This window comes from Camellia sinensis, chromosome 2 (genome assembly GCF_055761805.1).
Source record: "Camellia sinensis isolate YWXY chromosome 2, ASM5576180v1, whole genome shotgun sequence".
Lineage (NCBI taxonomy): Eukaryota > Viridiplantae > Streptophyta > Magnoliopsida > Ericales > Theaceae > Camellia > Camellia sinensis.
Window position 1 is genome coordinate 29,049,439 of NC_138962.1, and position 27,402 is coordinate 29,076,840.

The 27,402-nt window shown below is 33.7% G+C and overlaps 2 protein-coding genes across 13 annotated transcripts; both read left to right on the forward strand.

The window, feature by feature from the left end:
- The first annotated feature begins 1,115 nt into the window (after nt 1–1,115).
- Nucleotides 1,116–4,651, forward strand: OTP51 (endonuclease). The gene is made up of 2 exons (XM_028246291.2): nt 1,116–1,802; nt 2,492–4,651. The coding sequence occupies exons 1-2, from the start codon at nt 1,188–1,190 to the stop codon at nt 4,367–4,369; spliced, it is 2,493 nt and encodes an 830-aa protein (XP_028102092.2). The 5' UTR covers nt 1,116–1,187; the 3' UTR covers nt 4,370–4,651.
- A 12,661-nt stretch (nt 4,652–17,312) lies between these two features.
- Nucleotides 17,313–25,414, forward strand: LOC114301289 (upstream activation factor subunit UAF30). Of its 12 annotated transcripts, none has more exons than XM_082905168.1 (7): nt 17,362–18,042; nt 19,628–19,742; nt 19,854–20,028; nt 21,492–21,542; nt 21,764–21,942; nt 22,555–22,698; nt 25,094–25,414. In XM_082905168.1, exons 1-6 carry the CDS (start codon nt 17,711–17,713, stop codon nt 22,678–22,680), a joined length of 978 nt encoding a protein of 325 aa, XP_082761294.1. In that variant the 5' UTR covers nt 17,362–17,710; the 3' UTR covers nt 22,681–22,698; nt 25,094–25,414. The 12 variants fall into 12 exon arrangements, with proteins under 12 accessions (XP_028102046.1, XP_082761294.1, XP_028102045.1 ...); XM_028246242.2 differs by having other exon boundaries at nt 17,368–18,042; nt 19,625–19,742; XM_082905177.1 differs by having other exon boundaries at nt 17,368–18,042; nt 19,625–19,742; nt 21,492–21,533.
- The last annotated feature ends 1,988 nt before the right edge of the window (nt 25,415–27,402 follow it).

The window sequence follows — 27,402 nt, forward strand, 5'->3', positions numbered from 1 at the left end:
ACATTTAATTGGAAACCAAATTGACAAAAGGAAAAACAAGCACAATAGACACTTCCTAAATTAATAATTGATTTTCAACTGTGAGGTTACTTCTCATCAACTATACATCACCAAAGCTTTAATTTTAATTTATTCTTCAGCGTTGAGATTGAGGAATTGATGAGTGACAAAAATGAGAAAGAAACAGAAATTCCATTTTTGAAATAAATTCAAATCTCAATCTCTTATCTTCAGTATGTGACACCACGGACCATTCAAATCTCAGAAATTCCATATTTTGAAATAAATTTAATTTTAGTTTATTCTTCAGCATTATTTTCTCGGCTGCCAAACAAAGGAGGAGGAGGAGAAGATTGGGGAAAATCTCAGATTCTGGGTCAGGGAGGAAAGTGAGAAATTTACTATTCCCAACAACATAGATAGGAATCCAACGACAAGATGCAAAATCAACGACATATGTGACACCACGGACCATTCTCACATTACCTAAAAGCTTCAACTTGCTTGAAGAAAAAGATGATCTCTGTTTGTCTCGCAAGCAAACCACTTCAAATGTATCTGTAAACCAAAAAAAAAAGTATATTCAGAGAACCAAACACAAAAAAGATAGAAAATCGAAGTCAGACAACAATTTACAAACCTCAATCGCGAGCTCCAGATCTTCTAACAGAAGAGCGAGTTCAACATTTTAGTTACTAAATCTCATCGAATTTCCATGAAAATCTCTCTGTTTTCTGTAATTTTCCGAGAAACTGGAAAGAAAATTGAAAGAGAAAAACAGAGAGATAAAAGGAGTTTTCTGACACAACGAAATGCTCTGTTCTGTTCTATGGAGTTCAACGTTCTGCACGACGGCGGCGACAGCGGGGGGGCGACGGGATGCACGGCGGGGGCGACCTGTTCTGTAACTTTTCTTCCCTTTCTCCTTCTTTCGCAGCAGGTCTGCTTCTTCCTGCTGGAATGATATTCTTCAGCCTGAGAGGGAATTTTGAAATCGGGAAAAAAGTCTTTTTTTTTTTTTTTTTTGTCGTGAGGACGATTCTGAACCGTCCGATCATCCACTCTAGAGGATCACTTTAGAGTAACTCTAGAGGATCCGGACGCCCATATCCAAGCTCGCTTTTCCGTTCCCTTCCTTTCCATGCCTTTCGTTTCCCTCACCTTCCTTTTCCGACGAAACAAACACTATGCTCGTAAGCAGAGCTCCAGAGCTGTCACTCTTCACGTTCTCTCTCCTCTCGAACTCCAACCCTAACCCTAACCCTAAACCCAGCAAATTCATCTCCATTCCCATGCGCACAGCCCTCACAATCCTCCGCTCTCTCGCTCCCTCCCTCCACCACTACCACCATCACCGCCGCCTCCTCCGCTCCATCTCCCTCCCCATTCTCTCCTTCTCCGGAACCCCCACCCGCCGACTTTCTTCATTTGCGCCGCCCTCGGCAGCGCCGTTGAGTACTTTCGTCGAACATTTGGCGGACGAAACCGATTCCAACGCGGTCCGAGAAAACTCGGACTTCTCACGGAACAGAGAAGCCGAAAGCTTCAACTTTGATGTATCTTTCGAGTCGACTGAATTGAAGAACTTGAATTCGCCGCCGCTCGAGGTTCGGGAGTTGGAGGAGCTTCCGGAGCAGTGGAGGCGGACGAAGTTGGCTTGGCTGTGCAAGGAATTGCCTACGCATAAGGCTGCGACGCTGATTCGGATACTGAATGCACAGCGAAAATGGATTCGGCAAGAAGACGCGACCTATTTGGCGGTTCATTGTATGCGAATTCGCGAGAACGAGACTGGTTTTAGGGTATATTTACTGTTATTCTTTTTATTTGTTTCTCCAAATTTAAACCTTGCTGCAGAAAATTGGGGAAATTGAAAGAATCTGGTATTTTGGCTGTTGGAATTGATGAAATTCACAAAATCAAGTAACATGGATAATGTTTGATGAGAATATAGTAAATTGGGTTTCTACCAATGTTGGAATCGAACCTCCAATCGTTGACATCTCTTTCATCATTTTAGTTGTCAATATGCTAATCAAGAATTCATCTAGTGAGAAAGCTACTCCACAGGGTTATAAAATTCAGTTCTGATTAAATTTCTACCAATATACAAAAATTTATGAAAGGATAAACCATTAAAAAATAAAATAATTTTCATTGATCATGTACTAGAGATAATAGATAATGCCTTTTGTCTAATTTAAGATGCGCTTCTGTACACTGAATTACTAGAATGTTTCAATTGTTATTTTTTAAACAAATCAATATTATCTTTTCTTTGTAAGCAATTGAAATTTTAATCATCACTACATCAGTGCCATCAAAATGTTGCCTTCTTATATGTTTTTTATTTTTATTAAAAAATTAACACAAAGAGGAACTTATTTGTTTCGGTCATTGTACATCATGAGTTATGACGCCTGAGTTTTGTACCTCGAGTTCAATTCTGTGATTAAGGAACATTTATTTATTTGTTTTATTTTTATTTCAGGTATACAAATGGATGATGCAACAACATTGGTTTCAATTTGATTTTGCTCTTTCTACTAGGCTAGCAGATTTCATGGGCAAGGAGCGAAAATACATAAAATGTCGGGAGATATTTGATGACATAATCAATCAAGGACGAGTGCCTAGTGAATCGACCTTTCATTTTTTGATTGTTGCCTATCTTAGTTCGCCAGTTCAAGGTTGCCTAGAGGAAGCATGCAGTATTTACAATCGCATGATTCAATTGGGAGGCTACAATCCCCGACTTAGCTTGCACAATTCTCTTTTCAAAGCCCTTGTAAGCAAACCAGGAGGCTTTTCTAAACACTATCTCAAACAGGCAGAGTTTATATTTCATAATTTGGCAAGTTCTGGACTTGAGATACACAAGGATATTTATGGGGGTCTAATTTGGATTCATAGTTACCAAGATACCATAGATAAAGAGAGAATAGCATCATTATGGGAAGAGATGCAGGTAGCTGGAATTGAAGAGAGCAGAGAAGTGCTTGTGTCCGTATTGAGAGCTTGTTCTAAGGAAGGGGATGTGCAGGAAGCTGAAAGAACTTGGCTGAAACTCCTCCATTGTGATGGTTCTCTCCCTTCTCAAGCTTTTGTGTATAGAATGGAAGTTTATGCAAAGGTTGGGCAACGTCTTAAATCTTTGGAGCTATTTAGAGAAATGCAGGAGCAGTTAGTTTCCACCAGTGTAGTGGCGTATCACAAAATCATAGAGGTGTTGTCTAAAGGTCTAGAAATGGAACTGGCAGAGTCCCTCATGAAAGAGTTCATGGAGAGCGGTTTGAAGCCCCTAATGCCATGTTTTATTGATCTAATGGACATGTACTTGAGTTTGGATCTACATGATAAATTGGAGTCAACTTTCTCCCTGAGCCTTGAGAAATGCCGTCCCAATCGAACTATTTATAACATATACTTAGATTCATTGGTAAAAATAGGCAATATTGAGAAGGCCGAAGAAATCTTCAACCAAATGGTTAGTAATGGGGCAATTGGTGTTAACAGCAGATCAAGTAACACTATTTTAAGTGGTTACCTGTCTAGTGGAGATTATGTGAAAGCAGAAAAGACATATGATTTCATGTGCCAGAAAAAATATGACATAGAATCCCAATTGATGGAAAAGCTTGATTATGTGCTGAGCTTGAGCAGGAAAGTTGTCAAGAAACCCATAAGCTTGAAGTTCAGCAAGGAGCAGCGAGAGATTTTGGTGGGGTTGCTGTTAGGTGGGTTGCGCATTGAATCAGATGAGGAGAGAAAAAATCATGCAATCCGTTTCGAGTTCGGTGAGAAACTTGAAATGCATTCTATATTGAAAAGACATATACATGACCAGTACCATGAGTGGTTAGCTCATTTCAGTAAGCCAATTGAAGACAGTGATGACATACCATACCAGTTTATTACAATCAAGCACTCTTATTTTGGCTTCTACGCAGATCAGTTCTGGCCAAAAGGCCGACTTGTGATTCCAAAGCTAATTCATCGGTGGTTGTCACCACGGGTTCTTGCATACTGGTATATGTTTGCGGGCTACAGAACATCATCAGGGGATATTTTGTTGAAGTCAAAAGGAAGTCAAGAGGGTGTTGAGAGGATCGTGAAAGCAATGAAGGCAAAATCTTTGGATTGCAAGGTTAAAAGAAAGGGGAGAGTATTTTGGATAGGTTTTCTTGGAAACAATGCAACGTGGTTTTGGAAACTCGTAGAACCATACATTCTAGATGATTTGAGAGATTTTCTAGAAGCAGATAGCAAATCCTTGGACAGAATGTCAGAAACCCAAGCTGTTAATTTTGATAGTCGGTCTGATTCTGACGAGGAGGCATCCAAATACAGCAATCATGATAATTCATGAGACTTCTTGTTTAGTGATCTATGCCCTGTTAGCGTGGTTTTTTCCACAGGTTAATGCTTTTGAGGCCTCCCAAACAACTGTCTAGATTGTCCAGGATGGCATCTCTATGTAGATACTCCACTGCATACAGTTAGAACATGCTATTTATTTAGTTAAACTAATGAATGAAGGATCATGTTATTATTTTCATACTTGGTTTGTCGCAACAATCATATCATAAATTTTTTCCTTGGTTGTATATTTATTGGTAATGGAGTAGTTCGGATCAGATTTTTGCGAAAATCACCTTCTTTTTTTTGTTTTTCCTGCTTTATTGTCTGTAACATTAGTATTCCGCTAATCATATTTGTCTCAGGTTTTCCATGCTGACAACTGACCATTGCATCTTGTAGTCATGGCTCATGTGGAGTCTCCCAGTGCATGGCTCACTCCGTGCATGATATGAGTATTATTACACAGTGTTATCAAATTCTAGATCATGGTTTTTCAGGTATTTATTGTGTAATTCTAGCCATTTTAGGAATTCACGTAGCTAATTCTTCAGTGAATTGCTTTCGTAGTTCCTGTTTAAATAGCCTCTTTACTTGTGCCCTATTCATGTCATTGAGGTCGAATTTACAGATATTTTAAAAAATTTGGATAAAGTAACAATAGATCCTAATAATCAACTTAATTCTCATCAAATTTTATTGAAAATAAGTCTTGGTAAAATCGTTGTTAAAATTAATTTTTTATAATAATTTTTTGTATATTACTAAAAATTGATAAGTAGTGACTTTTTTTGTTACGATTTTTATAAATTGTCGCTAAAAACTTATAATTAGTAATGTTTTTCTGTGATGAATTTTTTAAACTATTGCTGAAAGTTAAAAATTAGTAATTTTTTTGTGATATTTTTTTTTAAACTGTCTCTAAAATTTATAATTAGTAACATTTTTTGTGATAATTTTTAAATTATTACTGAAAATTAATAATTAGTAATATTTTTTAATAATATTTAATAAAAAAAATATCATTAATTCTTATAAAATCTTTTAAATAATAAATTCACGTATTAACACTATTACGTAAGTCCTCAAATTTGAAATATTGAAATTCATTTATATTAGAAGGCAAGAATATCCGTCATCCATTATTTCTGAATTCTATCCCATGTGAACGACTCTTGGTATATTAGTTGTCTCATTCTTTATGACTGAATATTTTATCAGCCGGGCTGTTATTAATACTTGTCTAAATTTTTTGGACCTCTCATTTTTTTGAGTTCTCATCTTAAATCTTAAATTTTAATAAGATTTTTTTGAACACTTCATTTAATATCAATTTTATCCGTATTCATAATATTATCATATACTAAGGGCGCCCACCTAATTTTGTACATCCTCTCTCCTTCTCATTTTGATGACCGTCCATCTCCAGGTAAAAAGAATGCCGATTGTCATTGCATTAATAAGCACCATTATCTTAGTGAAGAACATTGCATCGACGGTCCATCATTGAAATTTCTATCAACTCTCAACGAAAAGGAGGAATCGACTCGATGGTGTCCAAAGAATATCATTGGAAAACTCATCGGAAATTCTTGTCTACAATTTCAGAAAACTCGTCGAAAATTTCTCTAAGGTAAAACCCTCACGAAACACACAATCTGGTGTTGAAGATACAAAAATCAAATCGTTCAGCACACCAATACTGATTATCTGCATTACTGTTGGGAATCCATATATTGAACTAAATGTTTGTGTTCAGTACTGTGTTACTAAACATAATCTTAATAGTCAACAAACCAATATTAAACAGCTTGGACAAAATAACAACGATTAAAAACGACCGAAAATGTTAATACAAGACTGATAAATTTACCAATGGAACGTCAACCTCATCAAAATTGTTGCCATCTTTCTCCATTGTTCTACAATGTGAAATAACTGATAAAGAGTAATATGTTGGACTTGAAAAGAGTTTTCTAGTTCAAGGTTTCCGGTTCATGAAGGTTTGTGATGGTAATGAAGAGAATACATTTAGATTTTAAGAGAAGAGCAATAGATTTAGGGTTTATGTTAATTAGCTATGAAAAGTAACATGTTTAGGGTTTAGAAATGTGGAATATGTATAGCTGGAGGTAAAGGTGGGGTATACAATATTATAGAGTGTTAGTTCTTATTTAGTAAGCGGATGTTCCATTATATGATATCTTTTAATGTAATTTTATTTCAAGATATAATTGTAATTAAGAAAAATAAAAGGGTAAATTATAATTTAACCCCCTGTGGTTTGCCTTAAAAACACGGAGCCCCCCTATAGTTTCATTTGTAACACTTAAACCCCCTATACTTCATACCAAAGTGCAAAATCTAACGGAACTATTTGTTTAAACAGTGCGTGTGTTGCACGACTAGAACTGATGAGTGGAGCACGTTTTTCCGCCCAAAAACATATGGCAAATGACAAAAACACCCTTATTGCCATATATATACACAAATCAAGACCCAAATAAGATAGAACCCTAAATTGAAATGTTCCCAGATTGTTCGAAAGTTGCCCAGATTTTTTGAAAGTTGAAGATTATTGTTGGATGGCTTCTTCATTTGCTTCCGAAAGTGGACAGTCAAGGACAAATGCTCCAAGACTATGTTATTGTGGTGAGAGATCCCCTGTGAAGACTTCAATGACATCTGAAAATATGGGTAGAAGGTTTTATGGTTGTACAAGATATAGGGTAAGCAAAACTTAATTTTTATTTTTATTTTTGGAAAAAAAGATTGAATTTTTTTTGAAAAGGAATTTGTGGACTCATATTTTTTTATTATAGGTTGATGTAACTTGTGGCTACTTTGAATAGGTTGATCCACCGATGTGCCAATGTAGGAGGGAGGTGTTGCCAAGGATGGTTGCAAAGATGAACAGATTGGAGAAGGAACTATCAAGAAGTCGTAGAAATGAGAAAATATTTTGCAAAGCTCTGTTTGGGACATGGATTTTTTTCTTTATCATGACAATGTTCTGGGTGAAGTTTGCTGGAGTAAAGAAAAATGGGTTGTTATTGGGCCATAGAGTTTGAGAGATGAAAAATATAGTCAAGGTAGAAAATGAAGGTGTACAATGGTCTGTGAATCAATTGTAATGAAAAATGAAGGTGTAAAATGAAAGAATGTTTTGGTCAAGAAATGTATGCATTTGATGAACCAGAGAAATTGTAATGAAATAATGTTTTGTTCATTACATCTTCCAAGAACATTAAAGAATAAAAACATATTGGTTCCCATTCTTCTTCTGTAAAACATTTGGTACCTTCAATGGATCTCTATACTTATTACATGTGCAGATACTATTAAGTATAGTTATAGACTTCTTATTTCTCCAATGATTCACACAAAACAAATGTCAAAGAAAAGACAAGCAGATAAAAAATAAGTGTATTATAAGCTACACAAGTTCATCTATTTAAAAAATAAGCAACAAAAGTTCATCTATGTAACTGTATTGCCCACATATAATATGACGCTATACAATGAGTGATCTTTCAATACTTAGTACCTATTGTAGGCTCCATATCATGTTATGCATAGTGTTTTTATCAATTATGTGAAGTACAAAACAATCAAGATATGAACCTAAAGGCAATCCATATCGTTTATACATAAACATGCTTCTTAGGTAAAAATATACAGAATCACATTAATGGAAGCTTTTAGAGTAACCAGTTGTTAAAAGGGTATTAAAATAGAAAGGTCATTTGCTTCAGTTCACATTACTTTAATACAAGCCACAATTCAACCCACTGGGCTTCTCAAAACATAGTAAACTAAGATACTAGCCAGTTTCAAATTCAAAAACAAATTGGTACAAGCTACTTAATGGTTTAACAAGTTGAAAACTACTCAAAACACAACAAAAGCTGAGTTGTAGCTTTCTCTGCCATCATGCTTTCCTTTTGCCTTTGTCAGTTTGCCTCTGAGTTGTAACTTTTGCAGACCCACCTCCTCCTCTACCTCTTCTAATGAAGCTACCTCCCAATGCAGATCTGGACATAACCCTGCCACCTCCAACTGGTTCACCCCTTCCTCTGCCATAACTAGTGGGCTGCAAAATAACACACACAAGTATCCAATTACATTTTGTCAAATACTATAAAACCAAATGAACTTGCAAATGAAATTTGACTATACTTGAGATGAGGAGTAATCAAATTCTGGAGAACTGTATTGAACTTTACTGGGCTGCAATGATAATGGTCCAAGTAAGCAATTATATGTTGTTAACTATATCAAAACCAAATGACACCCATAAGAGAGAGAGCTTACCTGAGATGCTGATGTCTTACCTGTCATACTTGGAAATTCTTCAAATGTGTGGCCAATTCTAGTGGGTTGCAATGATGTAACAAGTATGCAAATTAACAATAGAACTGGGCTACAATGATGTAACAAGTATGCAAAGTGGACAAATCTTACTTAAGATGAGAATGTGTTGGCCCTCCTACTAGGGAGCTTCCTTCTAGGCTGCAATGATTTATATCTGTATTAAGTCATTATTGTGGAATGTATTGCAAAATGAAATGAAATTGGAGGTTCAGGTTACTTGATATGCTGTTGTTGTTGCTGTAGTTGTTGCTGTTGCTGGTGTTGATGAAGCTGTTGTTGTTGCTGCTGAAGATGGTTGTTGCTGGTTACTTCTTGTTGGCTTAAAAAGCTTGGGCTTGGGATGGACAAGACCCTTACAAGACCTCTGGTTGTGACCTTTCTGAAGGCATTTAGCACAAACAATGAACCTATGCTGCCTTGAAACTCTGATAGGGTTTATTGGCTCATCTATACCCTTCTTTCTCATTTTTGGTAGTCTTCCAGGCTGCTTTCTGTACAATGGAGGAGCCATTGCTGGCAGTCCTGTTTCAACCCAATCATGCTGGCCTGGAACAGGGTGCATCATTGAGTTGTAGGTTACAAGATAATGTTGCTTACTGTAATAAGGGTGCACATAGTCCTATGGTTTCTCTCTTTGAACAAATATGGAACTTACTGCATGTTTACAAGGTATTCCGGTCAAATCCCACATCCTACAACTACATTTCCTTTCCTCCAAATCAACAATGTGTGTTGTATCACCACAATCTACTTCAAATTTTCTGTCACCACAATAGGTTGCAAAACAATTCTTAGCTTGCACTTTCAGTGCTTCTAAATCTTTGACAATGTTGGGACAAATTTCAGTAGTGTATTTTTCTATCCATTCCTTCTTGATTTGGATCCTATGCATTACCCTTCTTCTAATCCATTCAAGCATGCTGATTATGGGTTTGTCCCTAGTTTCCAAGATGTTGTTATTGAATGACTCACACATGTTATTGACCAATGTATCACACCTACTTCTTGGGCTAAAATGGGACCTAGTCCATAAAGTAGTATCTATTTTTCTTAGCCAATTGTATGCTTTCTCTTCTAGATCTATCTCCTTCAACTTGTTCATGTGAAATTCAAATTCCCTCACAGTCCCAGCTGCAGCTGCCTTCCACAATAGGTCCCTCAATTTAATCCCTTTGAACTTTGCTCTGAAATTGGAGTACATATGCCTCATACAGAATCTATGTTCCACATTTGGCATTATCTCCTCAAATGCAGGTACTAACTCCTTCTGTCTATCAGAAATGAAGACCCATCCCATGTCATCAGCACTACCAATATTAAGGATGTGCGCGGGTCGATTACGGTCACGGAATCTCCAATCCATCATCCGTTCGCCAGATTGGCAGATTGGAGAAAATCAATCCGCATCTATCCATCAATCTGGCGGATGTGAATTGAGCGGATTGATGGTTTGGCGGATGGATGCGAATCGAATGGCGGTTTAAAATTTTATAAATTTTTAACATAATTCAACTTGTGCACTTCCTAAATTAAAAAAAAAAAAGTATTACAGTCAATGGCTTAAAAAAGTACTACAATCACTGTATACCTCATCCAAAGAAATAAAGTTTAAAACTTTAGAATATCACAATCATTGTATGCTTCATCCACATATTGCAATTATAACATGATTCATCCACATAAAGTATTACAATCTGTGATTCTTAAAATATAAAAATAATTCAAACCACTAAAACCATGAACAGAGCAGTAGTAGAGATTGTATGTCTTTGTATTGTTACATCTATATATGTTTTTGAAAACAAAAATCAATTAGCATATATCATATTTTCTATTTATTATTTTTAAAGTTAGATTTAAAAACTAAAAAATATAAATAAATAATACATTTATTTTTTTCAATTCAAAAAATATATTCAAGTTGAAAACTTTTTTTCAACAGAATATTTAAACTCTTTTTCAATTGAAAATACAAACAAAATATTTAAACAAATTGAAAATACAAAGTCATATAAATTAGTAAAGGTGCTCACGGTTTGGCGGTTCGGTTGCGACCAAAGGAATCTCAAATCCGCCATTCGTCCGCCAAATTGGCAGATTGGAGAAAATCAATCCGCAACCGTCCGTTCATCATCACGCATCCGTCCAAAATGTGGCGGATCGGTTCAGTTCGGTCAGTTTTGACGGATCGGTATATCCATTGCTCACTCCTAACTAATATCATCCATGAGTTGCCTTAAAAACCACACCCAAGAATCTTTACTTTCTGCCTTAACAAGTGCCCATGAAATTGGAAAATAGTTGTTGTTCCCATCCCTTCCAAGTGCACATAATAATTGTCCACCATAGATTCCTTTTAAATGACACCCATCCAATCCTATAATAGACCTGTATCCTCCAACAAATCCTGTTCTAGGGGCTACAAACCCAACATATAACCTCTGAAAAATTGGGGGCAATTCTAAGTTGGGCCTGAGCATGTCTTCATTAGGCCTATCCACCACTACTTGCATTACACTGTTTGGATTATGCAGCCTCACTGTTTCACAGTAATCATACACCTTTGCATATTGGACCCTTTGATATCCTTCAATAACTTCTCTTGCTTTTTTTTTAGCCCTATACAATTGAGACCTACTAACATCAACCATTAACTCTCTCAAAACTGTCTTCTACACAGGCCCAACTTTGATGTTAGGGTCATCCCTTAACTTGTCCGTATACTTGTGTGCCAAGTAAGTTGAGCTCACCAAGTAATTATTATATGACCTTCCACATGCATGCTTTGGCTGGAATGATTTTATTTGAAAAGTTCTCTCACCTTGCATGGGAGAAGCATGCAATCTCCATCCACATCTATGCTTGCACACTACAGTAATCCTAGAGTTGTCATTCCTTATGTACTTGATGTCATAACCATGTTGGCTATTCCACTCTTTCATTGGCTTTCTAAAAATTTGAGGGGTGGCAAACTTTATTCCAAGTTTCAGTTGTGGCTTCTTCATGTCTACTTCTTCAATGAACTCAGGATATTTATCTTCACATTCTTCATCTGATGAGTTATGTACACTATGTAAATCTTCATTCTCAGGATCAGAATACCACCCTTCATCTGCCTCTTGATCACATGAAGGAAGTTGCCTCTTTCTTTTCTTTACAATCTCCCTTGGTGAGAAAATATCATCATCTTCTGGCCCCTCTAAACTCTCATTCAACCAGTCAAGTTCATCACTTTCATAGTCTTCATCTTCTGAACCACTATCAACATTCCCATCATCCATGTAATCAGGATCATTACTATTTCTTCATCCCAAGCTCTGTTATCCATTTCCTCATCTCTGGGATCTTCATCTGCTGCTCCTTCATCCCCATATCCATTATGCATTTCCTTATCACCTACATCTTGCATTCCATCTCTACAATCCATCTCTTCTTCACTTATATTTTCTATGTCATTCCAAGTTAGTGCCTACTTAGCACTAACTGGTTCTCTTGGGGGTACCAAATGTTTCCTTTTTGAACTTACCACTTGTAATGGGTCCTGACCCTTCTCCACATATAATTGAATCATATCTAAGCCTTCATAGTCACATATCATGGTATATACATCAACATCTTCTTCAATTATTGTCAACCCATCATCCAAACTTTTTCCAGATTTCCTATACCACAAAACAGAAGTACTATACACATCTATTTTCATCTCCCTCAAGATGGTATGAATCTCAATAAAAGATAGTCTGTCAGGATCAACATCATATATATATTCCACTTTCCCTTGTTTATAAGCAATATTAGGAGGCTTGGCCTCGTTTGGGAACAGGCTAATTTAGTAACTTTTTGGCTATTTGGCTAAAAAAGTAGGTAAAAAAAACTTGTATGTTTGGAATGACTTTTTGGCTAATTACGAAAAGATCTGCAAAAAGTAGAGAGAAAAGAGAATCTTTGACTTTTTGGTATGGGTTGTTGGCTTTTTGGCTAATTTAGTAACTTTTTGGCTAATTGGCTAAAATAGCCTCTTGCCAAACGAGGCCTACCCATTATAGTTGATCTCAAAAATCATTTTTTTTTACCTCACTGCAGAAAACAACAAAACTTCACAATATTACATTACAAAACTCAAACTCATTGGAACCACATAACAACAATCATAAAAAAATCCAAAGTTAACATCATAAAAAAATACCTGTTGTTTATGAACCTCTATACCCCACCCCACTTTAACCAACTTCCCCAAAAAATAAAGTAATTAAACGCATGAATACTAAAGTATACAAAAACAAATCTGTGAACAAAAAATACTCAAAGTTAACATCATGAAAAATATTCCCCATTACTTACTTATGAAGCTCTATACCCCAACCAGCTCCACTTTAACCACAATCCCCAAAAATTAAAGCAATACAAGCGTACCATGCCTAAAACATTACAAGTTTTGTGAATCGAAGTCAACACACACTCAGTTATGAATCAAAATTAGGGAAAATCAACATCTAAGGATCAAAATAAATTAGGATAAATAACACATACCTAATCTAGTAATGGCGTTCGCGATATGATGGTGAAATTGATAATGAAACCCTAGTTCAATCCAATCAACCACGGCGAGAGAGAAGATAGATAGAGAGAGAGAGAGAGAGCAAATAGAGATGTGAATACTGGTGTTATTCAAATGAAACGAAACTACTGAAAGATGTAAAATATCTAGGGCATTCCTGACTTTTTACAACTTCTGTTACGTCCGTTGGACTTTGCACTCCGGTATGAAGTATAGGGGTTTAAGTGTTACAAATGAAACTATAGGAGGGGCTCTGTGTTTTTTAGGCAAACCACAGGGGGTTAAATTATAATTTACCCAAAATAAAAATTAGAGAGTGTAAAGAATTTAGGTAGACGCTAATAATAACACTCTTTACCATAGCCAAAAGAATTTTTTATTTTATTTTTATTTTTTGGTAGAAAGGAGATTCATAGATTAAGAACTAGATATAAAGTCTGTTACAGATCTGGGATATGAAGAGAAATGTTTGTGTAACAATCTTGACCCATGATTAACGTTAATTCATGCTTGATTATGCCTAATAAATAATTGAAGTGAAATGTTGCATCATATATTGCCTTATGTGTGTATATATCTGTTTAACATAGAAAGATATGTTCATGTTTTCATTTCGGTTTGTGAGTTGAAGGCTTTATCGGCATCTGATTCAAAAATTGACTTGATTTATGTATAATTGGAATTTTTAGAATTTTATGGTGGGTTTAGTTGAAATTCGTTTCGAAATGATTAAATTAGAGTAATTAGTTCTCAATTAAGACTAATTAATGAATTCCATAAATCCAAGCCTAACTAAGGCACTAGTGGACTCTTATATGCACCCATACACACTCTTATTTCATTCTTTTTGAGCTACAAACGTGAGGAAAGGGAGAGAGACCAAAAGTGAGAGTGAGTTCAACAAGGTAACTTGCAAGAAATTGTTGAGAGTGAAGAGGATTTGAGAGTTTCAACTTTAACACTTGTGAACTCAAGTCTCTAGATAAGAATTTTATCCTTAAAACTTGAAATCTAGATTATAATGCATTAACACAAGAGAATTAAGTTGATTGATGCGAAAATTGAGTTAGAAATGAAAAGCATTGAGCCATACCATGAATGCATGCATATTTTCTCACATTTTGAGTTTAATTTCCAAGAATTCCCTTATGCATGTCTTGAATTCACCTTTATTTTGGGAAATGATCCAGTTTCATGTTGTTTTGTAGCATTTGATCATGTTTTGAGAAGCTTAAGTTCAAAGAAATTCATGCATGTCATGTTCATGAAACATACATAAATTTTAAGTTGAATTTTTGCACAATTGGCAAACTATTTGGCCATGATTTCTTAAAAAGATCCTTAATTCGTGATGTATTATGAGTTTCTAAGTGTTCCTCAAGTTTTGGACCAGAAAAATCAAGTTTTGATACTTAAAAATTGAGTTTTGAACTTTGGAAGCAAATCTAGAAATTCCAAAATTTTGCTTCCACACTCAAGCGTAGGAGTCCACGCTCGAACGACCACTCTGAGTGCGTGCACTTCCGCTCGAGTGACCATAAGCCCACTCAAGTGTGAAATGCAAGCTCCCAGAAGTTCATGTATTTTTGCAGATCGCTCGTGCGATAAGAGTCACACTCGAGCGATGATCGAGCGTCTGTCGAGTGTGAAAAACAAACAACCAATACTTTTTCAAAATTTACAGACCGCTTGAGCGAATAAAGTTATGCTTGAGCGAACCCTCATGTTTTACATGTTCGTTTAAGCGAGGAAAGCCACGCTCGAGCGTGGACCCTGTTTTCAGCAAGTTTTGAAAAATATTTTCAAGTATATTTTTGCATCCTCATTCCATCTTAGGCCTAGGCCAAGATTAAGACTTCATAATGAGGATAAAGACTAAAAACACACTAAGAACAATGAAATAAGTTGTGTACACTCCGAGCGTGTGTTTCAATGTATGTATTTGTTATGTTATGTAGGTCACGCGCCGCAAGGCATCTGATTTGCTTATTATGTCTATTTATCTTTGAGCCTCTGTTATCTGTAAGTAATAACTTTGTAAAGTTATGTTCAATTATAAATATTTTCGGAATGATATAAGATGATCTGTTTTATGAAATATTATTTTCTGCATGAATAAATGGTTATCCAATGTTTCTGAAATGCATTTGTGGCATCATTAGCTTCAGATGACATTTGTTATATGTTCTGTTATGTCCCAATTATGGGTCAACTGTACGTCTCATGAGCCAACTGTTATGGATCCTTATGTATACGTCCTATTTATGGGCCAACTGTACGTCTCATGAGCCAACTGTACCGTCTCCGTGCACGTGAGTCAACTGTATGCCTTTATAGTCATCCCTTTATTGCCTTTATGGCCATCCCTTTATGGGTCAACTGTTCCTACTAGTGCTAATGAATGTGCCACGTATGATTAACTGCAAGTTCTAATTATGAATACGACTTTGAAACTGTATCTGTTATGTATTATGATTTTTGAACATAATTACGAATTCATTTCTGACAACTATTGAATTTGGTTTTCTGTAACTGTTATGGACAACATTCATTAAACCTCTTTACTCTGTTATTATTTACTGGGCTCCAGCTCACTATTTATATTATGTATGTAGGCGAGCAAGCACCTGACCAGGCCCAGAGTTGACGGCCTATGTTTTTGTTTTGTCAGCCAACTACCGTGCTTCCTGAGGAGGTTCCTTTTGAGAGTATTATGTCAAGGCTTTAATTGAGCTTGTTTTTGTATATCTGTACTTGGGCTAAGTATCCTTTGACCCTATCTGTGTAATTGGGCGACGTAAGACTAATGTATTTTTGACGTCATATCTGTATATATAAAAGTTTGTTTTGAAAATTTCTGTTCCATACATGTCTGCACTGTTCTATGGAATATGTTAATTTTGTATATTTGCTTCCGCAGCCGCTAACTTATGTTATCCTGTTCAGAAGCCTTTGGTAATTCAAGGATTACTGGCCGGTTACAATGCTAAACCCATAGGGGCAGGTTTGGGTTGTGACAGTTTGGGACCTCCTTTTTTGGGGGTTCCATAATCCCCAATTTGATCTTGGCCCTTGATGTGTGTATGGGGTCCACTCATATATGTGTGAGCCTCACATTATGAGTGATTGTGATGAGAATGGGAATTGTGAGGGTCATATGTGTGTGAGGATCTCTATTACAATTGAGATATGAAATACCAAAAGAAATTTGTTGCTTTATGAAATACCTCTCTCTCATATACAAGACTATGGGTCCGGCTTGGTTAAGTTTTTCAAAAATATATTTTAGTTAAAAAAATTAAAAATAAATAAATTAAAATTTGAAGAATATATTTTTGTGTGTGTTTATTTTTATCAAATTAATTTATAATTTTTTTAAAAAATTAAAATTGTTTAGAAATTACTTATTTGGTTTTTTTTTTCGTGTGTGTGCGCGTGCTTATTTTCATTGTTAATGATTTAAAAAAAAAATTTAAAAAGTTTAAGTTTTTAGATTTAACTCAACCAAATGAACTAGAATTTTTTTTAAAAAAAAATCAAAAAAATATCTAGAAAATGATTTTTGATTTTTTTTTAATACTTATTTTAACTTTTTAAATTTTCTTTTAGAATTTTTCAAAAAGAAATTTACTTTTTATAAAAAAAATGACAATTTTAAAAATAAAAATTCCCTAAAAATAAACAAATAATAATAATACCAAAAAGGACGAGTATTCCCTCCTGTCTAAATTTTGGACTGAAAGGTATTGTTTAGATTTGTAAGATCTATCATGGGTCTCATTTCAATAATCCAAAATCTAAAAAAAATAAAATCGATTTAATAATTATAACTTGTTCAATTTTTCACTAAAAAAATAGACAATAATTATGGTTTTAAAAATAAATCATATATTTTTTTAGTGACAAATACAATAAATTAAATAAGTTATAATTTTCAAATTGATCTAATATTTATTTAAATAAAATAAACAAAATATTTAATAAAATAAACAATTTAAATCAATAAAACAAAGCTTAGACCGAAGGGATCCCCTCCTAATAAAACAAAAACACGAAACGGTGGCATTTTTAGACACCCAAGTTGTCACTGGGAGGGAAATCAACCAAACAAATAGACACATGGAGCGTAATAACCCTAGGTTTGGGATGTGAATTAGTTTTTTGATTTTTTAATTTTTTAATAATTTTTTTATTATTTTGGTTTTTATTATTTTTTATAATATTTTATTTTATTAATTTTTAACTTATTTTTGAAAAAAAATTAAATTAAAAATAGCCGAGTAACTCATGTCAAACGTAGCCTAAATTGCCTTATAAAAGCTGGTGTCTTCGGAGGAGAAGAAAAGCTTTTGCTTATTTCCTACTTCTTCTCGAGTTCTTCAATCGGATCGGATTATCCGAATCCGAGTAGTAGTAAAAATGGTTTCGGATTCGGAGCTGGTGAATCGGCTCTGGGATGTGCTCCAGACCTCCGACCTCAACACCACCACCGCCGGCTCCGTCCGGCGCACCCTGGAGTCGGAGTTCGGCGTCGACTTGTCTGACCGCAAAGCCTTCATCCGAGACCAAATCGATTCTTTCCTCGAGACCCGTGTTCAGAGGACCCACAACAACGCTGTCGCTGTGGAAGAAGAAGAAGAAGAAGAAGAAGCGATTCACGAGGAAGCTTCAGAGACTCTGAAACTTGAAGACAACAAGTCTGAGTCCGAAGAAGAAGTAGAAAGTGATGGACAGAGAAGCAAGAAACGAAGGTCAGGTTTTCCTTTTTTTCTTAGCATTTTCATTTCCCCCTGTTTGGTTGCACAGAAAAGAAATCAAAATATTTGCTAATTGAATTTTTCACAGTTTTTGTTGTCCTGTTAATATAATAATTTCTGGGGTGACAAATGTGGGTTTAAATATTTGTTTGGGATTTTTGGGATAAACTCCAACAAGTTTAAATTAAATTCATTAGAGTGGTTGTGAAGAGTAAGTTTGACTTCTTTAATCAATATATATATATATATATATAGCCAGCCAAATCTATGCATATGGTGATTGTTCTTGTTACTGCATGATTGATTGACGGTGTGTTTGGTTGGGGATTTGGGAAGGTATTTGGAAGGAGAAAGAAAAAATGCCCGTGAAATTAAGTGAAATATGTGCACATTTTCCCTACTTTTTCTTTTTTTCCTTTTTAAATCTCTTTCCAAATCTCCCAACCAAACATAACATAAAAGTTTGATTCAAAATTGGGAAATTGTTTATAATAGCACAATTTGATTTCATAGGTGATATAAGTTTTTACTCTTTTTTTTTTTTTTGGCATGTTTTAAAATTCTTCCTACTTTTGGAATGTACTTTTGTTACCAAATTTTGATGTTCTTGTGTGGATATTAGCCTTGAACTTGTTACTCATGTGGTTGTTTAAAATGTATGAAGAAATAAATTTAAGGGCACCTGTCTGCATTTAAATGTCTCATTTATTCTTTGAAGTGGCTACCAACCATAAAAAGATTAAAAAAGATAAAAAGATAAAATGAAAAGAAAGAATTCATGCTTTTAGAGTTCGCCCTCATACTGTGTTTTGATTACATCCTCAACCAATTATGAATTTCTTATGTATTGGATATGTGGGGAAATAACCTTTGGCACATGTTGCAGGTTCTAGAATTGTAAATGCACTTTTTGTCAGATATTGACATTATCATACTCTAGAGTTGCTTTTGCTTGTTTTTTTGTTTTTATTTTTAAAATTTTAATGGAGTGTGTTACTCACTTGCTATGAAACACTAGTACTTCAAAAATGTGTGTGGACACTATTAAATTAAAACTTGAGAATTCAGATTTAGATAATCTCCTCTTCAAGAGAAAGATATCATGTAAGTGTGTCTGTGTACTTGTTAAAAAAAGTGTGTTTGAGAGAGAGAGAGAGAGAGAGAGAGAGAGAGATGATCATGATCATGATGCTTTATGTTTTGCCACGTTTCATGTCATGGTCAACTATTTTCATGGAATGGGGCAAAAAATCATCGGCGGAATGAATGCAACTGAGTTGTTTTTATTTAGCATCATCATCATAGAACTTGAATTGGGTTCTGAAAATACTTTTTATAATTTGCTATGAAGTCATTGCAAGGATTACTGAGGCAGTTGCTTTAAATTCCCCTCAATCCGTCCATGATTGATGATCCTTAAATGCAATTAGATGTTTATGAGAATACTGTAGTTACTATATGTTGTGAAATGAATGAACTTTCATTTATTATTCAAAATATGTTATCATTGGGAAGAAATTACTCTCTTTATATGGTAATTGTAATTGATATTTGTAAATATATTTATCTTGTCTAGTAGGTCTGACAAAGTGGATAATGTTGTAAAGAAAAGAGGCGGAGGCTTTAACAAACCATGTGGTCTTTCTCCACAACTTCAAAAACTTGTTGGAGTGCCTGAATTAGCAAGGCCTGAGGTATATAACAATGTTCTGATTTTATATATATTTATATTGTTAATTCATATTGAATTGGACAGAGTTTTTGCAATGAGAATTCCAGTTATATATTTTTTCCCTGCCCTATAGGTTGTGAAGAAAATTTGGGCCCATATTCGTGAGAAAGATTTGCAAGATCCAAAGAACAGGCGGAAAATTTTATGTGATGAAGCATTGCGTGCCATTTTTCGTGTTAATTCTATTGATATGTTTCAAATGAATAAAGTGTTGTCCAAGCACATATGGCCGATAGACGAGGAAGACGGTATGCCTTTGGACAAGCTATCTTTTTAGGTTTATGACACATCAACATACTTCATGTTTCACCGTTCAAATTTGTGACAATTTGGTCTGGTCAAGGATGTCATAAAACTTTAGAGTTTCTTTTGATTTGTGGATTTAATGAAGGGAAGGAAAATACAAAGGCAATATTTTCCCTTGTTTAGTTACCATGAAAAACTGGGGGGATAGACAATATGTGGGAAAACAGGTTTTTTTTTTGTCAATTTAGTTTTTCATATTTGATGTCATGTTCCCTTTTCTTGATTTTCAACCCTTTATGAGAAAATTTTAATTTCAAGTTTTATTCAAGTAGAATACAAAATATGAGGAAAATCAGTTTCCTTTTCTCTTTTCCTTTTCCTACCATATCTAAGAGCCATGAGATAAATGGTTAAAGTCCCTGAGCCATAGGAACAATGATAAAACATTATTCTTGTGGGATTTATGCAATTTTTGGGGTTATTTGGTTGGAGCGTAATGCTAGGACCTTTTATGATTTGTTTGGGTGGTGGACTCACATACATGAGATATAAATCTTGGGCTTTGTAATTCTGAATTATTCGCAGTTGATAAAATTCGACATTTTATCAGTTGATGATAAGATGTAATCATATCATATTTGAACCTATATATGATAGGATGGTGTATCTCTCAACCATTAGAGTGGAAGACTGTGGGTTTATATATTGATGTGCTTAGAATACATTGAATGGATAGTCATAAGAATCACGTCATTCAAAAATAAGTGTCAACCTTCTTGTGAATCTTACAATGCTATGTGCATTGGACTGTTAATCCTGAGAGAATAACGAACTCAAGCTTCTCGTATTGGTCACTTTGATTATCAATGAGTGTGGTCTATAAAAGATCAACACATTGGTAACTTAGGTAACTCATAGTGGCATGTGTATATTTTGATTTCACCACAGCCTCGGTTAATTTTTCTCTTATAATTTTGTTCTATGTTTACACATTCAGGGATTTTTTTCATATTTTTTTGAAACTCACTAGCTTTGTTATTGCCTGAGCTTTTAGCAAGAAGAAATTAGCTGCTTTTGTAGGTTAAGACTTCCATGGAGTACTCAAGGTCCCATATAAATCGATTCTAGCACTCAAATTAGGATACACATGTAGTTCAACTGTCTGACATCTATTCTTCTCTTCTTTTCTTTTTTTTCCTCCCACACTGACTAAAATAAAGTGTCTATTTAACAGAGCATGTTCAACATGGATAACCCTTTTATTTGGGCAACTTATAAATATTTAAGTAGTATCCATGGGATACCTGGTGGATCACGTCAAGTTCATTTCTAAAACATGAATGTTCATGTTTCCAACAAGATATTCTGACATATTTGAAAGTGATGCTCATCTACATATTGCATTTCATTTATCAAATATCTTTCACGTGATACTTAATGAAAAGGTTCCTACATGATGTTGCAGTTCCTGTCAAATCAAGACAAAAGGAAAAGCAGAGCAAACGAGGTAGAGAAGGTGAAAACAGAAATTTAAGTTTTAAAGGTTTTACCTGGGTGGATTGTATAAAGCTGATAACATTGTTGATTGTAATTTCTCTACAGCTTGACCTGCCTTTTAACACTGACCTCATGACAGTCTGATAAGTGCATAGCATGCATGAATAAATTTGAGAATAAACTCCAGAGGTTTTATGCCATTTGTTAGTGACTTCTGTTTGCATGTTTTTTACCATTCAGGTCCAAATGAGCCAGATCGGAAAGTAAAACAGCAGAAGGGAAAAAAGGGTTCTGGTTTTCTTGCTCCACTCCCACTGTCGGATGCTCTAGTGAACTTCTTTGGTACAGGTGAAAGTGAATTATCCCGGGCCGATGTTGTGAAGAGAATGTGGGAGTATATAAAGAAAAATGATTTGCAGGTATACCCGACAAATTTAACATCTCGTCAGATTCATGCATGATGCGATTTTCATGAATCAGTTATTTCACTTGATGAGCATCTGAACCTCCCCCAAAATTAATAGCATTGGTGAATGAATAAGCTCTCACGAAGAAGTTGGCTCTGTCCTTTCATTAACCAATCCAAACAAGCCCATATCTGCCTTGAGCTTTTAGCTTAGTTGTTTAGCGAGTAAACATTTGCAACAAGGTCAAGGTGAATGTCAGATATCACTAACAGAAGCTTAATGTGAAAGAGCTGGAGCTCCTCTAAGCTGACATTGACAAATCTCGAGTAGGGTAGTTGGATTTGTATGAAGCATTTGTCAGCTTGGAGCTTGATAATCCACTCTCTTTGTGTTGGCTTGTTTAGGCCTTTAAAATGAATACCTTTCATTCTATTATTTTATGGGCCCTTTTTCTTTATTATATATTTAATTAATTGCTTTATTTCTTTGAAAATGTGGTTTCTTTGCTTTAGGTGTCGTATGTTAGATAAGTTTTTTTTTTTTTTTTTTTTTTAACATTCCACTATAAATTGTTGGTGACTAAAATTCTGCCATCTGAATTCTCTTGTTGCTTGCCTTTTAAAGGATCCATCTGATAAGAGGAGAATTTTATGTGACGAAAAGCTGAAAGAGCTATTCGAGGTTGATTCCTTCCACGGCTTCACAGTTTCAAAGCTTCTGGCCGCTCATTTCATCAAGGCCGAACAATGAAAGTTTTGTATCTTCAAGGTGAATGTAGTCAATACAGTACAAAACATTTTGTAGTTTGTATATTTTGCAGATTAGTAAATGGAAATAGGATTCGAAAAAATTAAACCCTATTGTTTCTCTCAGTATACCTCATAACATTCGTTTGAATATACAAACCAGCATTTCTAATCATGTAAAAGAATGTTATGAGGTATACTGAGAGAAACAATAGGGTTTAGCCAAACTTTATGTTTGTATATTGTTTCTCTCAGTATATTAAACAATAGAATTTAACTCATGTTTAATTTTGGCTACTCATTACTCAAGCCAAACTTATGTTGAGTTTACAAACTCAAGACAATACTGGTTTGAGTATCCAAAACCGTTTGAATCAACCAGCAGAGGAATCTGAAACAATAGGGTTTAGCCAGATTAATTTGTATTGTCTTGAGTTTGTATATTCAAAACTGTAGTTAAAACAAGATTTGCATAAAATCTGGAACTGTCTTAAGCTATAGCCAAACTTACAAAAAAAAAAAAATAAGTATACGAATGCGCTAGTTTGATATGGAAAAGTTTATTCTTAAGACAATATATATGCATTTAAAAAAGTAAAAAACATGTACAATGGTGTGATGATAAAAGTTTTGAATTGTACAAGCCATCTTCACAAGTGTTCTATTGTAAAATGAATGACACAGTCCAACCATTAAAAATTTTACATAAATTTTTTATTTGTATAACATTAATACATTATAGTGATAATATACATAAAATAAAATTTTAAAAAAATATGCGTACTTTTTTTTTTAAGTAAAAAAATAATGTTGCTCAATGTACACTTTCATTTAAAACAAAATAACCATAAAGATGCTTTTTATTTATAAAATTGATATTTTAATTATTATTGTGTTATTTTTTTTGTGTAAAAAAGATTTGGTAAAAATTTAATGACATTTGTGGGGGCATTATTGGCAATAGCGAGGGGAAGAAGGGAGAATCATCATGGTGTGTGAGTGGGTGGAAAGGACAATGATGCACCACAACCCTTTTTGTTTTTTTTATTTATTCACTCTTTCTTCCTCTTGGAGATGGATGGATAGAAATGGAGTCTGATTTTTGTTCATTGTTTTTACTCTTTTAATTGTTTTACCGCATGCCTTTTACTTTATTTATTTAATTTTTTATCTCTTGGACATGGGTGATTAGAAATGGAGTCCCATTTTTGTTATTTTTCACCTATTTAAGTAATTTATTTTTGGGGCATGTTTTATTGTGAATTTGCTATGATTGTTGTGTCCTATGCATGACCCTTTTCCAACATGATTTGAATTATTTATTTTGTGAAATTTATTAAAATTATTTATATAAAAAATAAAATTGATCAAATATTAATAATCATAAGATCAAAACATAGAGAGAGTTTTGATAGCTTCCTTTCTAGGAATTTTCGGCAGTACTCTGGCAACCTCCTTTACACTTCTAAAATATAGATTTACACTCCTAGAGTATAGATCTATAATTCTAGAGGGTAGATTTAGGCTTGGTTTGAGAATTTTAAAAAAAATCAAAAAATTACTAAAAAAGTTAAAAAGTTATCACTATTCACAAAAAAAATATAAAAAAATTAATATATATAATATTAAAATACAAATCAACTGCACGCCACTCTAGGTACTAACGTGAAAGTAAAGGCAGTGAAAGGGGCAAAAAAAAAAATTACATGTGTATGTTCACTAAGTTGGATAGTAAAGTTGGGCCCGTTAAGGCCTACTATGGGTCCCGTTTTAATAATCCGAACCGTTCATATGTAGAACTCGTCTGGTACTATATGTCTGTAAAAAATCACGTCTATTGGATATCGTTAACTATATGATCAAATCAGTTTTGTATAAAAAATGGATGGTGTTATAGTTACTAGTTGACAAAAAAAACTAACACGATCAGATAGCTATCGATATCCAATCAACGCGATTTTTTACAAGCATATAGTACTCGACGAATTCTACACATTGAACAGTTCCGATTAGAAAAACGAGACTTGTGGTGGGCCCCCACGGGCCGAACAACACTGTCCAATTAAAGCCCGAAAAGGAGGCAATCTTTCTCATCTCCTACCTAGCCGACTGTACTACCCAACCTGTACGGCTACTTCACTACCTTCTCCAACACTCTTATTTATACAATTTTTTAATACACATTTTTTCATAAAAAGTCAAAAAGTTAATCTAAACATCCATATTTTTTTCCTCAACTTTTTAGTTCAAAAAGATAAAAAGTGCACTTATTTAGGACATCCCAAATAACCCCTTAGACTTTTATGTCTGGAATAGCGGTTTTGAGTGTTTTTCTCCCGATTTCGACATAATTTTTTAGACTTTCAGCATACATAATGGTTCATTCTCCTCTCAAGACTTCTCTCATACCATTGTAGGTGTTCAACTCTAGTTTTTGGCGGTGTCCGACGTACAGTGATAGTGGCGGTGGAGTTGGACAACGGCGACAAGGACGACGGCAACGGCGATAACAGGTGTTGATGCAAATATTGCTTGGTTTGATACAGATCTAGCTTTTCAAATTATATTGATGAGAAGATCAATGATTTTTCCTGACTCATAACTAATTTTTTGACGAATTTATTTTTGTTGTTTTGTAGTTTGTTGTTTGGTTGTTTGTTTGGCCTTTTAAAATCTTTTTGTTTTTCTTTTTAATCTGTATGTTGTTTATTATAAAAAATATATATATATTTTGTGTATCGATTGATCATGTGGCTATTGGTGTTAAATTAATCTAATTGTTTACATGAATGATATGTTTAACATGTTTTACAATATGAATGGTATAAATTATCTCGATCAGTTTAAGTGCACCCCATCGAGGGGCACAATAGGCTTAGGCTTCATTTGAGAAGCCAAGTTTGGGGCTTTTTGGGTTATTTTAACTACAAAAAATAAAATAGATTTTTTAGTCAAATAAGACAAAACATTACATCCAACGCATAATCATTACATTCTTCCTTTCACAAGAATGCCAAAAAAGCCAAAAGCTCTTCTCTAGCGAGGTTTTTTTAGCCCCGAGCTAAAATAGTCATAAAAATTAAAAAGTCAAAAAATAAAAAAATCAACCCACCTCCCAAACGAATCCTTAGTGTGCATTCTAGTACAAGCATCCCATTTATAATTTAAAATTTACTGTTACACTAGTGAGAATGAATTTGTAATTTCGAACCTCTATGACTTCAATATTTGAAACATATTAGAAAAGGAAAATGAATCTTGATTACATATTCCGACATAAATCCCATTTCAAAATTAAGTAATTTTTTCACTTCCCTATCATAATCTATTTATAGAAAAATCTTAACCATTTAAGAGTAAATATTAACTAGGTCTACAATATTTAAAATTTTATCATTTTTCATTAAAAAAAATCTTTAAAAATCCAAGCACTCAATATAGATTTTATCATTAGTAATAAGATTCTCAATTCTCTCAAAATTCATGACATCCTAGCATAATTTTGAAGTTCATTGTTTGAAGAAATCAATTAAGGAGGCCAAAATTACTCACTTACATAAAGGTAAGTGAACAAATTTTGGTAGAAATTACAAACCCCCCAAAAAAAATGCTCTTTTAATGAAATAAATTTTGAATTTTATCAATTAAATCCAATCGTTTTACTTGTTTTCAATTTAAAGCATCAGCCTATTTCTACTAAATAAAATATCGTTCAATGTGTTTGGTTTCAATTTTCTAAATTTAGTTTTTTTTAAATTGAGGTTTTTTGTTTTTCGCATTTTTTTATTTTTAGTGAATATTTTTTAAATTTTAAGCAATTTTGTTTTTACTTTTTTAAATGCATCTTACTTAAATGAATCTAAATAGTAAAATATTTGAGAAAAAATATTTTAAAAAATTAATAGATACACAAAAATACAAAAAAATGTACTGAACTTTTTTTTTTTATTTATATTTTTTTATATTTAGTGTATTTTTTAAAGATTTTTTTCACAAATATTATACTTTTTAAGTGTATTTATGCTAAGTGTGTCTAAAAATTAAAAAAAAATTACTTATAATATTAAAAAAAATTATTAAAAACATTAAAATACGAAAAATAAAAAGGTACAATTTTCTGAAAACCAGAACCAAACAAAATGATTGAGTTTAATGACTAAATTTTAGAAAATACTAGGGATTTAATATTTTACCAATATTTTTACTAAATGTCTCATATAAATCACACCCATATAAGACATTTAGTAGTAAAAATGTTAATAAAATATTTGAGGTTCCTAATATTATTTATTATTGATTTTACTTAATAAAAATAAGTTGATAATTTAAATTAAAAATATTTAAAATTTTAAATTGATAAAAATAAAAATAAAAAATCTGTTGATAATGTCACGTAACAAAAAAATCAGAAAATTAATTGAAAAACATAAGAGACAAGGTTTGATAATGTGACAGGTGAGAGAGAGACTACCCAATAAAGGAGTAGATGATAGAAATAGGTAATGGTAGGTTCATAACAAAAAATATCATAAAATGTTAGACTATTCCCACAAAGAGTACTGTTAGGTTGGTAAAAAAATATCATAAAATATTTTATAAAAAAATTTTGTTTTTTAATTAATATAGGATATTTTATTATATGTATAATTTAAAAATATATAATTTTTATAAAATATTTTATAATATTTCTTTTATGATTCTTATCCTTACGTATATATGTGTGTTT

Coding starts and splice junctions, on each gene's coding strand:
- LOC114301289 (XM_028246242.2), top strand. CDS start 17,711: ATGGTTTCGGATTCGGAGCTGGTGAATCGGCTCTGGGATGTGCTCCAG. Junction 19,743..19,853: donor CTGAATTAGCAAGGCCTGAG/GTATATAACAAT, acceptor CCTGCCCTATAG/GTTGTGAAGAAAATTTGGGC. Junction 20,029..21,491: donor GCCGATAGACGAGGAAGACG/GTATGCCTTTGG, acceptor ATGATGTTGCAG/TTCCTGTCAAATCAAGACAA.
- OTP51 (XM_028246291.2), top strand. CDS start 1,188: ATGCTCGTAAGCAGAGCTCCAGAGCTGTCACTCTTCACGTTCTCTCTC. Junction 1,803..2,491: donor AGAACGAGACTGGTTTTAGG/GTATATTTACTG, acceptor TTTTTATTTCAG/GTATACAAATGGATGATGCA.